The 12,720-nt window shown below is 34.8% G+C and overlaps 2 protein-coding genes across 4 annotated transcripts; both read right to left on the reverse strand.

The window, feature by feature from the left end:
• Positions 1–1,127: 1,127 nt before the first annotated feature.
• LOC137822883 (hydroxyproline-rich glycoprotein family protein) lies at positions 1,128–1,905 on the reverse strand. Its single transcript, XM_068627900.2, has one exon. It carries the CDS (start codon positions 1,809–1,811, stop codon positions 1,302–1,304), a length of 510 nt encoding a protein of 169 aa, XP_068484001.1. The 5' UTR covers positions 1,812–1,905; the 3' UTR covers positions 1,128–1,301.
• Positions 1,906–4,777: 2,872 nt separating this feature from the next.
• Positions 4,778–12,171, reverse strand: LOC137820636 (replication factor C subunit 2). Of its 3 annotated transcripts, none has more exons than XM_068624810.2 (14): positions 11,815–12,171; positions 11,651–11,713; positions 10,289–10,346; positions 10,137–10,215; positions 9,975–10,054; positions 9,157–9,279; positions 8,988–9,057; positions 8,834–8,907; positions 7,660–7,780; positions 7,063–7,125; positions 6,127–6,186; positions 5,473–5,598; positions 5,295–5,378; positions 4,778–5,105 (listed from the first exon to the last, which is right to left on the reverse strand). In XM_068624810.2, exons 3-14 carry the CDS (start codon positions 10,318–10,320, stop codon positions 5,001–5,003), a joined length of 1,017 nt encoding a protein of 338 aa, XP_068480911.1. In that variant the 5' UTR covers positions 10,321–10,346; positions 11,651–11,713; positions 11,815–12,171; the 3' UTR covers positions 4,778–5,000. The 3 variants fall into 3 exon arrangements, with proteins under 3 accessions (XP_068480911.1, XP_068480912.1, XP_090151389.1); XM_068624811.2 differs by having other exon boundaries at positions 11,836–12,049; XM_090295263.1 differs by lacking the exons at positions 9,975–10,054; positions 10,137–10,215; positions 10,289–10,346 and having other exon boundaries at positions 11,836–11,971.
• Between the last annotated feature and the right edge of the window lie 549 nt (positions 12,172–12,720).

Raw genomic sequence — 12,720 nt, forward strand, 5'->3', positions numbered from 1 at the left:
TTTCTGAAGAAAAAAAAGAGAAATCTTTCTAAAAAACCAGATTGAGACATCGATTTTTCAACAAGTTGGTGTTGTTTATGTAAATAAATGGTGCGTGTTAATTGAGATAATGTTTTTGTATGTTATGTATTAAAAGAAAGTAGTATCATTGTCCCAGTGCTGAATCCATCTATTAAAAATGTTGTGGAACACTACAAAACAGATTAGCATTAAATTTGTTATAAATTGTATTAACATATGCACAAATATAGGCACATTGAATTGTGCCACAACATCTCCACAATTTGGGGAGATTCAAATTCAGATAGGATAACATATTTAACATCATATTTTATATCTTATTTATTTTCATCTCATGAGGATATACTTCGTCACTCACATTATTATTTTACCAAAACACCACTTAATTTAAACATTAGACTCTTTTAGTTTAATTCTAGATTAACATTGCTTGAAAGTTCACAATTTAAATAGTTCATAAGTAACACAACAACAACAATTTTTTGTTTTTATCCATCAATAGATGACATTTATTTTGTACTGTGTTATACATTTTATCATAAGAATCAAAAATCATTCTTTAATTAAATACATTTCAGTAACACATAATTATAGTTTAAAAATAAAATGCATTTTTATTTTTTACTTAGCATAGTGCATTGTGGACAAATTTTAAATTGAGATTATATCGTAGATAAAATTGGAATGGGATCCCAATTTTTGGCATAAAAGAGTGGAAAGGTCCAAGGAGGGTTCCAGGGTTAAAATTAAACTAATTTTTAATGTAGACAGATAACATGATTTTTTTTTACCAATTTATTGAATATTTTTATTTATAAATTATATTAGAATATATTTGAATTTTTTTATTGAAATGTCAATGATGAAAAGATCTAAATTGAATAAAAATAATATAATGCGTTACACATAGGAATGAAAGCTATTTGTTGTTAATACTATATCATAAACCCTTAAAATATAAGGATAAATTGTAATAATATAAATTTATTATATATATAACTTCATTACTTTATACTGAAAATAATATAAAATAATTAAAACCCATGCAATACTAATAATAATATTTTATTATAAAAAAAAAGATGTTGACAGAGATCCACTGGTCATTCGTAATGATCTTTTTAATATTTATTTATAATTTATATTTATATTTATATTTACAGAACGTCGCCTATATATCGTTCACTCTGAGAAAAAAAAAACTCTCTTCAATTCCGTTCCGCATACACGCAGGCCCACTCCAAAAAAAGTTAAAGTTAAAAAACGACCCAGCTACTCTTTCAGAAAAGCCCAAATCCGGCCCATTCAGCATCGCTAACGGGCCGGGGCGACGACGCCACAGAAGACGACGCTGTGGAAGCTCGGAACGGCGACAGCGACTTCGTCGACGACAAGGACCACCGACTAAGCGTCTCTAGCTCCGACGTATAGTCCTCTTCAACCACTCGCTTCGGTACCATCTTCCTCCTCTGCAGCCGCCTTAAAAACGGCGAAAAGAAACAACCCGACGATACGCTCTCGGCTCGAGTCATGAGGGGCCGCTCGAACCGCCACCGGTCGGACCGGCCCCTCGGAGTGGAACGGAAGGACGGTGTCCGTGGCTCCGCCGAAGACAGCAGGTAGGAGCCCGCCGGCGGCGGCGGCCTCAGCTTCGGTGACGGCGAATCCAGCTTCTGATGGTGGTGCTTTTGCTGCTCAATGGGAAGCCCCGGCTTTACCTCCCATTTGAAAGGAACTGCTCCTGGTTTGTTAAAGGAATCATGATCATCATATTCTACACTTGCACCCATTGTATTAGATTTTATTGATATCGTTACTATTCTAAACAAATTACAAAACTAAAGCAATGGTTTGTGAACTGCGAGTGTGTTTCTTATGGCACTATGGTGTATTTATATGGGTGATGAACAGTGACTACGTTCTGTGCTTGCGAAATCAAAGGCATGGATTAGTGGGGACTCTGGGTTTGGCCCACACGAGGTGGGACTTACGTGTCCATTTTGATACGAGTATCTGACTTTGTTGTTGTCTTGAGTAACTCCATTGGAGAAAAGTGAGACACACCATGTGACTCAGCTTTGTGTACTGGACTTTCTGGACTCACAATTTAAAATTGAAACGTCTTTTGAGAATTCACATCATGGCCCTATCTTTATTGCTGCATTTCTTGCCAGGATTTGAAAATATCAACCACTGACCTTTCCTGTTTCAACCCATAAATTTCTCCATTTTTTAGTTACTGTTCTTGTCTTTTTATGAGCTCTAGACTCAGTACAACAATTGAACGTTCAAACAGCCCCAATGAATTATAGTCAATTGGTCATGTCAGCATAAGCAATGAGATTAAATGTAATAAAAGGGGTTGTTCCTCAGACAATATGATGAATCAAGAAATGATCTCTATTGAAGAGATTGGAAAAAGATATCAGATAAAAAATAGTAAAAAATTGCATAAAACAAGGTTCAAATTGGTAGATAGAAGAGCAGTATGTAGGGTGCATTTTCATTGGGACAAGTTGGGGCATGTGTAATCATTTTAGATGAAAACGTCACTGGCATTTGAAAGGGGAAAGGAAGTTGTTTTTGGCGCCAGTAGAGAGTAAGACAAAGTCAGGTGGTAGGCCAACAATGGCCATAATTGTAGGTTATGAGTAGTAGTATACTAGAAGAGGCTCAATGACTCATAATGACATTCCCATTCAACACCAACCTTCTTCAAAAAAATACTAACCATGTTCTTTTTACCAATTACAGCTTCCAGAACATAATAATAATCAGCGTGCTGACCCTTCAATTAATTAGTAGCTTCATAAATTTTCTATCATTTTTATTCAGTCAACTTATTATCTAGTCAAAGTTTTTCATTATTGTTCTTCCTCTTTGGTTTGTCTCCTCTACTAGCCTGATAGCATTTTATGCTCCTAGTTCCGAATGTACAGCATTGATTTAAGTTGGCATTGTTCTTCTCCTTGTTTTCTCCTATATATGTTTTTTTTTTTTTGCGTGCTGTTCATGATTGGATTCTGTGTTCGTGTTTGAATTGTGACGGGTGGAAAGATACAAGTAACTGTTAAGAGGACTTGACTTTAGTTTATACACTCCCTGTGCTGTCATGAATTGCTCCATGGTTTTTCTTCGTGATTGGATGAGTTCCAAGTTTCAAATGATATGCTTTATAAATTTTGGTTGCATGTATTGTGATTGTGCTATATGCACTCAGCTTCATCCTATCCTGATTCATATATGTTTAGTTTATCTGATATTTAATACTTTCTGGCCATGGCTGCAACATTTGATCTTTACATTGTGAAGGTGGAATGTGGCAAAAAATTTAAACTGGATTGTATTATGATGCATGATTTTACTTCGTTATTTGCGGAAGCATGCCCGGATGTGTTGGAGTGCGTGAGTTACTTGTGGTATGAATTTGTATTACATTTGTCTTATTTATATTAATTGTCCTGAGTTGACTTTGTCAAAGCACTCACTGAATTTTGTTCTGTTTCCAAATTTGAAGTTTTTGTAATTGTATTGTGGTGAACAACTTTGAACTTGTTAGTTATTATTCCTAAAACGTCATGGGCTGAAAAAGGGTTGATTTCAAATAATCCATTATAAACCAGTTAGAGTGTGTTTACTGCTTAAAAGGTTGTTTCTTAGAGGTCTTGACTTTATCGTAGTAACACATGAATTTAAATCCCTTTGGTATAGAGTTATTGTTGTAGCCATATGGTTTGTTTCCTTAAGGAATCAAGCTTAGTTATTGTGTTTCTTCTAATGGGGTTCTGTGCAAGAGCCGGGTGAGAAAATGGAAAATGGGGTTCTGTGCAAGAGCCGGGTGAGAAAATGGAAAAGGTATTGTTCTTTGTGTAAGGGACCGAGAGAACATCTTGTACAAGTTAATGTAATAGTTGTGATCTCCTTCTTTCAAACTCCTCTCCTAATGTTCGGGTTTCGATTCTCACTTGAGAGTGTACATGTAAAAGGTTATCCGACTTTCAAGTAAGTATTCGGTATGCTGATGCAATAAATACGGTAATACCGACGTACCTTTGTTTTGGTTGTTATGGCTATTTATATGACTTTAATGAATCATTTTACCGTTGGACCGATATTAACATATGTACAATGATTAAGAGTGTATTATCTAATTTTTTGGTTAGTACCGAATGATCTTAGTACTAACTAGCATGAGAAATTGCATATATCCATTTAAAGTTCATACAACCAAAGAAGCACACCAATAGTTGAAGTGTTACTGGAATTGAGGAGAGATTTTCTTACCACGCAATGATATTAGCCGTGGTTTTTTTTTATATTAACTACTTCAGTTAGAGCTACTCATTTTGGTCTTTGCTTTTCTTTTAATTAGGTTGCTGAATCCGAAGTTGATCGATGGTATTATATCCAGTTGGAAAGCAAAACGAACTAAATACAAAAATTCCATGCATGAAAATATATTGAGTAAATATGTGGATGCATATTTTGGAACAAGACGAGGAGGCGTTCCAACTGGTATATACACAGTATTGCAGACAAAAAGCTTAGCTACATGCCGATGTGATTAACTAGATTAATAGTGACGAATGCATAATACTCTTTTACACAAGATTTATACTGACAAAATCAAATGAGTAACATGTCAAACGAATTGAGTTGCCGCTGATATTGAATTCAACAATTGCATTTAATTCGTTATGGGATGAGGAGGAGTTGAGAAGTAAAGAGTGTGCTTTAACTGTTTTAAATATTTAAGTGCAAAAACAGAAAATTGATCAGTTATGTATTCGCTTTATCTGCAGCGGCGTCAATTTTGTACTCAAGAACTAGTGTCTAATTATCCACTCATGGATCTTCACAATCCAATTCCACATAAAGCAAGTTAACAACTGACACTACCAAATCTCATTTTCTGATACAGAAGTCAACGTGTTTACAGCAGAATAATTTATCCTTCCGATATGCTGACTATCTAATATCTAACACTCGTAAGCAAATCCTTCTGGCATGTTGCTAAAAGCCTGCATTGTATTGCTGACCACATCGAGAAGTTGCAAGTATTCATCAGCACCATCAACTAGACACTGCAATTCCATAAGCAACTAGTGAGAATTGAACCCAAAATAGGCAAATTGCGTTTCAGTGAAATTTAGAAGTTCTTAAAAGTTAAAAATGCCAAAAAAAAAGAAAATGTGGTAAAATCATGTCCAGGAACAGTAAATGGGAAAGGGGGAGTATTGTGTATAATTAATTCCCTAAAAGTCGTAAGTAACCTTATCAGCTTCACCCAACTTCTTGGATATTCTTGCTTTCTGTTCATCTGATATATCATTGTCTTCAACAATGGCTTCAAATAACTGGAAAAAAAAGAAAAGCAAAACTCAAATAAGTAAAATAGTAGAAGTCTTAATTGAAACTGGCCCAATGAAACAGAAACAACCAAATAAAGACCTGAGTAAGCATTTGAGAAGCTGGATATCCCTCTGCAATGAAATTGTTGACTTCCTTGTTTGCGAGATCAAAATTACCACTTCTGCAAGCTTGAAGAACTGCCTGCACAACTTTTTCTGGAACAACCTGATATATTGATTGGGATTTTAGAAAGCCCAGATAAACAGGAATGGGAGAAAAAGAAGAGGCCATCTAGTACATAGTTACCAGAAATTATGCAAAAAACAACAAATTGAATTGAAAACTAGTTAATGATGCAAAAAAGTGGCACACAGCTTGAAGAGAAGACCCCAAATAGGAGGTCACTTCAAAGAATATATGCAATTTTGACCTCCAATGCTTCACAAAAATAGCATATAGAATAGACCGCAAATTGTGAACTTATATAACAAGAAACCACACTATTAGGAGAAGTTAAAAACCCCTTATCTAGATACTTAAAAAGCAAGAGTGAAAATCACATGATTAACGTAAAGCCAAAATTGTAATTCCAAATCCTTGTCTTTCAGCCAATAATTATGTCAATCAATCCTCAGCCCAATGTGAATACATACAAACAACGTACAAAATAATGTCATAAACAACTTTAATGTATTAAATTGTTGTCTTTGAAAATAGAAACAGAAGTCGCAGGAAGGTACTGCAACAACCTACCCCAGACACAGAAATCAGATTCTCTGAAGAAATTGAAGATCCAAATAAGCGAGCTGCAGACTGCAATTTTAAATACCAAGTTAGTTGAAAAAAATAAATAGGCACACAATTCCTCTATTTTCAGTAGGACTGCCTTGATTGAATTTAAAAAGTCAATTTACATTTCCTGGTGATAGCATTATGTTATGTGTATTAAATAATAGCACACAAGATAATTCCATTTTATAGTTTATGCTAATAAATTAGTTATGCATGAAGTGAAAGCAACGTCTACATGGAAACCAACAGGAAGGAAAGCCAGAAAAATATTTTTTAAAGGATAGGACAGGTTGCAACTAAATACCCAAACCATAACACATCTATGCTCTACCAAGTTTCAATAGAAAATCTTAACTAGAGGATCTCCTCTCTTATCAACCTGGTGTTAATATACTCTCCACTGCATCTTTCCATTGAATTTTATTCTTATGCCATTACTAGAAAAGCATGAAGATGAAAGCATACGTTCCTACAATCAAACAAATATTATTTATAGCGCAGGCTCTCCTATCTTATCAGCAGGGAACTTTTGACCTCATCACCGCATCAACTTTCCATTGATGTTAATCGTTGATTCAGTACTAGATATAAATAAAAATGGAAAACATGTCCTAAAAATCAGACAACATGCAACTGTAAAGCAATATTTTTAAGAAAAATAACAGTTTTTCTTGTAACAATTATTCCCTAAGAAACAGCACAGAATTAACACACTTGGAATGTTACTCATTAGTCTGGTGGAGTCAAGCAGAATATGTTAAAAGCATCACATTCAAAGATTACATTATTTGATGTGAAGAGGTTCAGTTAAATTACACATGAAAACTATAAGAAAATAGAAATCATATAACTTAATTGTTTGAAAATTGAGTGTGTTGATCAGGAAATGCCGCTCACCTGCAAGTATGTGATTGCCCGGCGAAGATCTCCTTGAGAAACAGAACTAAGGGTTGAAAGAGCCTATGGAAGCAAAGGCATGAAAAATAATCCATTATGATGTAACAAAACCTCTATAGATAAAAGACTGAACATTAAGAATGATACTACATTGTGTGAGAACTAACATGCTTGGTTGGAGAGAAATAGAGGAGAGGGGAGTTGAAGAGGGATTTTAATAAAACTTTTTTGTTTGATTCAAATTCTAAGAGGGGGTGGATTGGGAATGGAGGGGAGCCAAATCCCTCATTCAATTTTTGCTCCCCTCCAATATTGGGGAGATTTGAAGGGGAAGATAAGTCATTTAAAACATTTTAAATGTATTGACAAAAATAATCCTATTTACACTTGGGAACCCAAAATAACAAGGAAATGAAGGTAAATTAATTTTTAAAAAGTCTCCCCTCCCCTTGTGAACCAAACAAGAAACAAGTTGCTTATCCTCTTTATTGATATCCCTCCCCTCCCTTCCTCTTAACTAAACAGAGTATCTAATCAAAATCCCTCCTCTTCCTTCCCTTCCCCTCCACTGAACTAAACAGCCCATAAGGTTCTCACCTCAGCATCAAGACAGAGTTCCTCTTCTTTGCATATGTACAAAATCCGGCTGCTCATGATTTCTTCTGACAATGGCTTGAACCTGAATTTTGCACATCTTGAAGCAAGTGGTTCTATAATCCTATGGAAAAAAATGACAACCATATAATGTATGAAGTCAATGTGTTCTATCCTTGGAAACCATTAACAAGAACAAAAGGAAAAGGACTGTATCAATATATCATATTAACATGGCGTTTGATACCAAAGCAACTTTTCATACATGGGAATCATGATTCCTGATCAATATGAATCTTGAGAATTATGATTCACACAAACGATAAGTTTTATTTGGTTGGTCAAATATATTACCAGAAATACTTATACAAGTTTTCTATAATTCAAATATATTATGATTCCATAAGGTTTAATTACCATTTGGTACCTACAATTGCAACAACTTTCCATTTTAGTTGCTATAGTTTAAAACATTCTCTTCTGGTTCCTATAATTGCCATGTTTTTACCCTTTGGGTCATTGTTCTCTAAAGTCATACAACGACATTTCAGATTAATGTTGATTAAATGAACCACATCTCATTCATTTCAAACAATGTTAGCCAACACTTGGCAAGGAGGACGAAAGGGTAAATAGATGCAAATACAGGGACCAAAATTAGATGTTTTAGGTTATAAGGGCTAAAAGGGGAAGTGTTGCAACAATAGGGACCAAAAGAATAATTAAAACTTCATTAGCATTACATGTCAAAATTGATGGAAATCATGGTCATGGTATCTTATGGACATATCTATTATAATTTTGTAGTTAAAATTATTTATTTAGGTGCTTTAAACCTTAGGCTTAGACTTGTTTGATTCCTTGATGTTGGTTGTTATTAATGTGTTCATCTCTCAAACTCATTTCTTTGTCATTAATTAAGAAATTTATTCAATTTAGGAGTTCTTATCTTATTTTTCAGCATATATATGTGTGGTATAAAACTTATGTTATGCGTATCATAAAGCTTCAAAATAGCAATTGTCCTATAACTCGCTATAGCGTTTTTGGAGCCAACCACTCCATGGCACTATTTGGATTAATTACTTTCATCATGGTGACTATAATACTCATTAGCTCCTTAAAGATATGAGAATACCAAATTAAACAGTACATATTAGCATGGAAGACAAGATACCTGCTCACATAGTTGCATATAAAAAAGAACCTTGTAACTTTAGAGTAAGTTTCCATCGTACGCCTCAGGGCATTCTGTACAGCAATTGAAGGTGGTGTGAAACCAGAACACTTTGAGACAGCAACGTTAGAAATGAAAAACATAACAAACATGCCTGAGCATCTTCTGTCATTGAATCAGCCTCATCTAGAACAATAATCTTAAATGGTGGACAAGGATGACCCCTGCAATATCAAAACACCATAACAGGGAGGAAGTTATTCAAATCTTACAAGCAGAGAAAGGAGGGGGAAAGGATTTTAAGAGAATTAGATTTCCCATACTTCCTACGCTTGTTAGTACCAACAGCCACAGCAGCAAAATCTTTTATCTTTGTACGAACAACATTAATCCCTCTATCATCACTTGCATTCAGCTCCAGCACCCTGGACTTATATAGCTCAGGCCTGTAATATATAGTTGTTAGAAATTAAATTACATGTGCCATTGTGTCCATCAGCACAACAGATTAGCTTAAGGAAGAAAACGGAAGCATTTTTTACTACCAATGAATCCCAACTCATAAAACAAACAAAATTGACATTTTGATAAATTCAACCCTCAAAATGATCCTCTACTGCGTAACATTAGGTCTTTCATTACTAACAGTTGATAAAAAAATATTCCTGGTAAAATTATTACCGTAAGTTGCTATTAAAGTGATGCACAATTTGCATAGTCTTTGGATCTCTATGGCTCAACATGTCAAGAATCCAAAGGTAGTTATATAAATTTTGTGAAAATATTTGAACTTAAGGTATTCCTTAAATTAGATTTGATTTCCTTTTTACTCAGTAAATGATTTCATGGTGAAACTGACTAACAAAGGTTTATTGAAATACTCTTAAGAGTGTAAAGCATATATTAAGAGAAAGTTTTAACAGATAGTTCATATCACTTTGGTTTCCATTACAAGTAGTCAATCTTGGATTCTTGATTAGATATTATTTAGCAGCTCTGTTTATTTTGATCTACAGAGCAACCAAAGCTGGTAGTTGTTAGATAGAGCTGCTTAAGGTCTCTTGATCACAAGAAATTGGCATAACAGTTAGAAATAAACAAGCGCTCTTCTAATTGTGAAAATAAAACTAAAGAGGGATACCCAAAAAGCTGGTGGGCAATTGCAAGAGCAGTAGTTGTTTTTCCAGTGCCGGGAGGACCATAGAAGAGCATGTGGGGGCACTGCAATACAAGATTAGCTTGATTCAATGAGGAAGAGGAGGAGGAGGAAAGGGAAAAGTAGGTATTTGAAAAGGATAATTACACTTCCAGTTTCAAGGGTATTTGTTAGCACTCGAACAACTTCTTCTTGGTGGGCAACATCTTTCACTTTCCTTGGTCGGCTGGGTTACAACATTCAAAATTAGATTTGTACAAAATAAAATATAGAAATAATTGAAAGAGAACTTATGTTACTATTTCTCGACCCATTGCTGAGAGCTCTGCATGACTGAGGCCGTCTTATTTTCACACACTATTAAAAAGAAAAAAGAAAAAGTTTTAAAACAGCATATATCAAGGCAATAACATACCAACACAGTATCATATCAGGGAATGAAACGTACAGATAACTACTAGGAAGTTGCATATCATAATATAGAAAAATGAGGTATGTTAATGATAGATTGATAACAGTTACTATCTTCATTTGGTGTATTAGAACTTAAAACCAGACCCAGTTATGAGAAACCTGATGCTAAGCCTACCAATAGGAAACTTAAGTTGTTTGTAACATAAATGAAAGCAATAGAATATGGATACATAAGATAGTGCATAATAGAATGTGACTTCTATCACTTCTTAAAATATCTTATAATATTTTGAGTGTATCTGATGTACTTAGAGGAAAATCACACATGCAGCAAGTATAAACAGATGGAGTCTGACTTTTAAACTATTTAAAGAGAAACATGGTGAAAAGAGCAGTATGAAAGATGGACTGAAGAAGAAAAACAACTACTGCTCTTGCAATTGCCCACCAGCTTTTTGGGTATCCCTCTTTAGTTTTATTTTCACAATTAGAAGAGCGCTTGTTTATTTCTAACTGTTATGCCAATTTCTTGTGATCAAGAGACCTTAAGCAGCTCTAGTCAAGACCATATCAAAACTGGCCTTTTCCACCCTACCAGAACAATGCCACTGGTGGACATGGTCACACACACCATAAGTGAAACAAGTATATAAACTAAAAGTGAAGAAAACTTGTCAAGTGGTGGAATTCATTCAAGTCTTGGTTACCTACATGTGGCATTACAAAGAATGCAAAAAGAAGTTCTGGCCACGCGTGAAGGTAACTAAAAATATTCAAAATATTTTCAATCAGAGAAACTATTTTCGATTAATAGAATCACGTTCAATTTAAGTGATCAAGTGAACATAAAAAAAAGAGGGACGTCTACATTGATTGGTATATGCAAACAAAGTAACCCATAATACAAGCAATTTTTTTTTATTCCGGAGCTTGCTATTTCATTTAAAACAAAAATCTAACTCAAGACAGTACACAGCCCAATACATTATTAGTAGTTAACTGTTATGCAATGGCAAGCACATTTGTTGTTCGTTCTCGTTGTCCAGAATCAAGTATTTATCAAATCAATTCAAATCCAGGGACAAAATCACAAAAAATAACATAATTAGAAAAAGTACTCTGTTACTACAATTAATATCTAGAAGTACCAAACCCCTCCCAGATATTACTAATTTTAAACCATTAGATACACAAAGTTGCAGTGTGTTGTGAGTGATTATAACAGATCTCAAGTGGGAAATTCTCACCCGGTACAATGTTCACAAAAGCTGCAAGCTTCTCTGTGGCAATGCTTTCAGCCAACTTCTTACCTGCACAACCACCAACGCACGTGAAGGCAATTGAATTGAACTCAATGGAGAGAGAAAGGAAGAGAAAGTGGACGATGTTACGAAGACGGAACAGCGAATACCGCAAGAGAGACAGAACGCACCCCGTTTTGAGGGCAGAGGAATACGAGGGGGTGTAGAGATTAGAGAGTCCCAAACTGAGCATGCAAAAGGCTCCGACGAGGGGCAAACGACGTCGTAGCGTGAAGGAGGAGAAAAGGGACGATGGTGTTGGTGTACAAGTGGAAGAGGAGCAGAGTGTGGAAGCCATTTTGGGAAGTGGGGATTGAAACGCTCTTATATGCTGCTGCGCATCTCTATCAACCTCCCTCCTGCTCCCTTGCTTGATGTGCACTTGCTTACCTTCGCAAGCTCAGTATCTAGCTCTTCTTCTGACACCTGTCTCAAATCTTTCCATCATAGCTAATTCGCACCAAAATATATTCTTTACGTAAAACCCCAAATTTTATAGCCAGGTAACACAGCCCAACGAAAAAAAAATCACTAGGCTCAAAGATTCTGCCCATCTCTTAAGACATTTGCTTTTTGCACCCACTTATTTTAGAGCTGCACTCAATTAACTTTTGAAATTCCAAATTTGCCCCTTATTAGGGAAATAAAAATCTAAAATTAAAAAATAAATTCTAAACAAGGAAATCCAAAATAGATTTTTGTGTCATGAAAATGAAAATTTGGAATAGATTTAAAAAATCAAAGTCCAATTCCAAATAAAAAAATACATTATAGAAAAGAAATTCTAAAAAATAAAATCTATAAATATAGTGCAAGAAATGAAATTGACAAATTCTCCTCTTACTTCTATACCTTCCCTCTAACATGTCCATCTTTGTTTTAATTCCAACAATATCTTTACAAGTATGATGAAAAGTGTGGTGCCTTATTCTTTATTTTCAAGTAGTGATGGTTATTTGTGATGGTTGTTTGTGGTGACTGATGGTGAACCTTGGTGGTTAAGGTAATTTTGTGGT

This window comes from Phaseolus vulgaris, chromosome 9, assembly GCF_051622355.1.
Source record: "Phaseolus vulgaris cultivar YP4 chromosome 9, ASM5162235v1, whole genome shotgun sequence".
Classification (NCBI taxonomy): domain Eukaryota; kingdom Viridiplantae; phylum Streptophyta; class Magnoliopsida; order Fabales; family Fabaceae; genus Phaseolus; species Phaseolus vulgaris.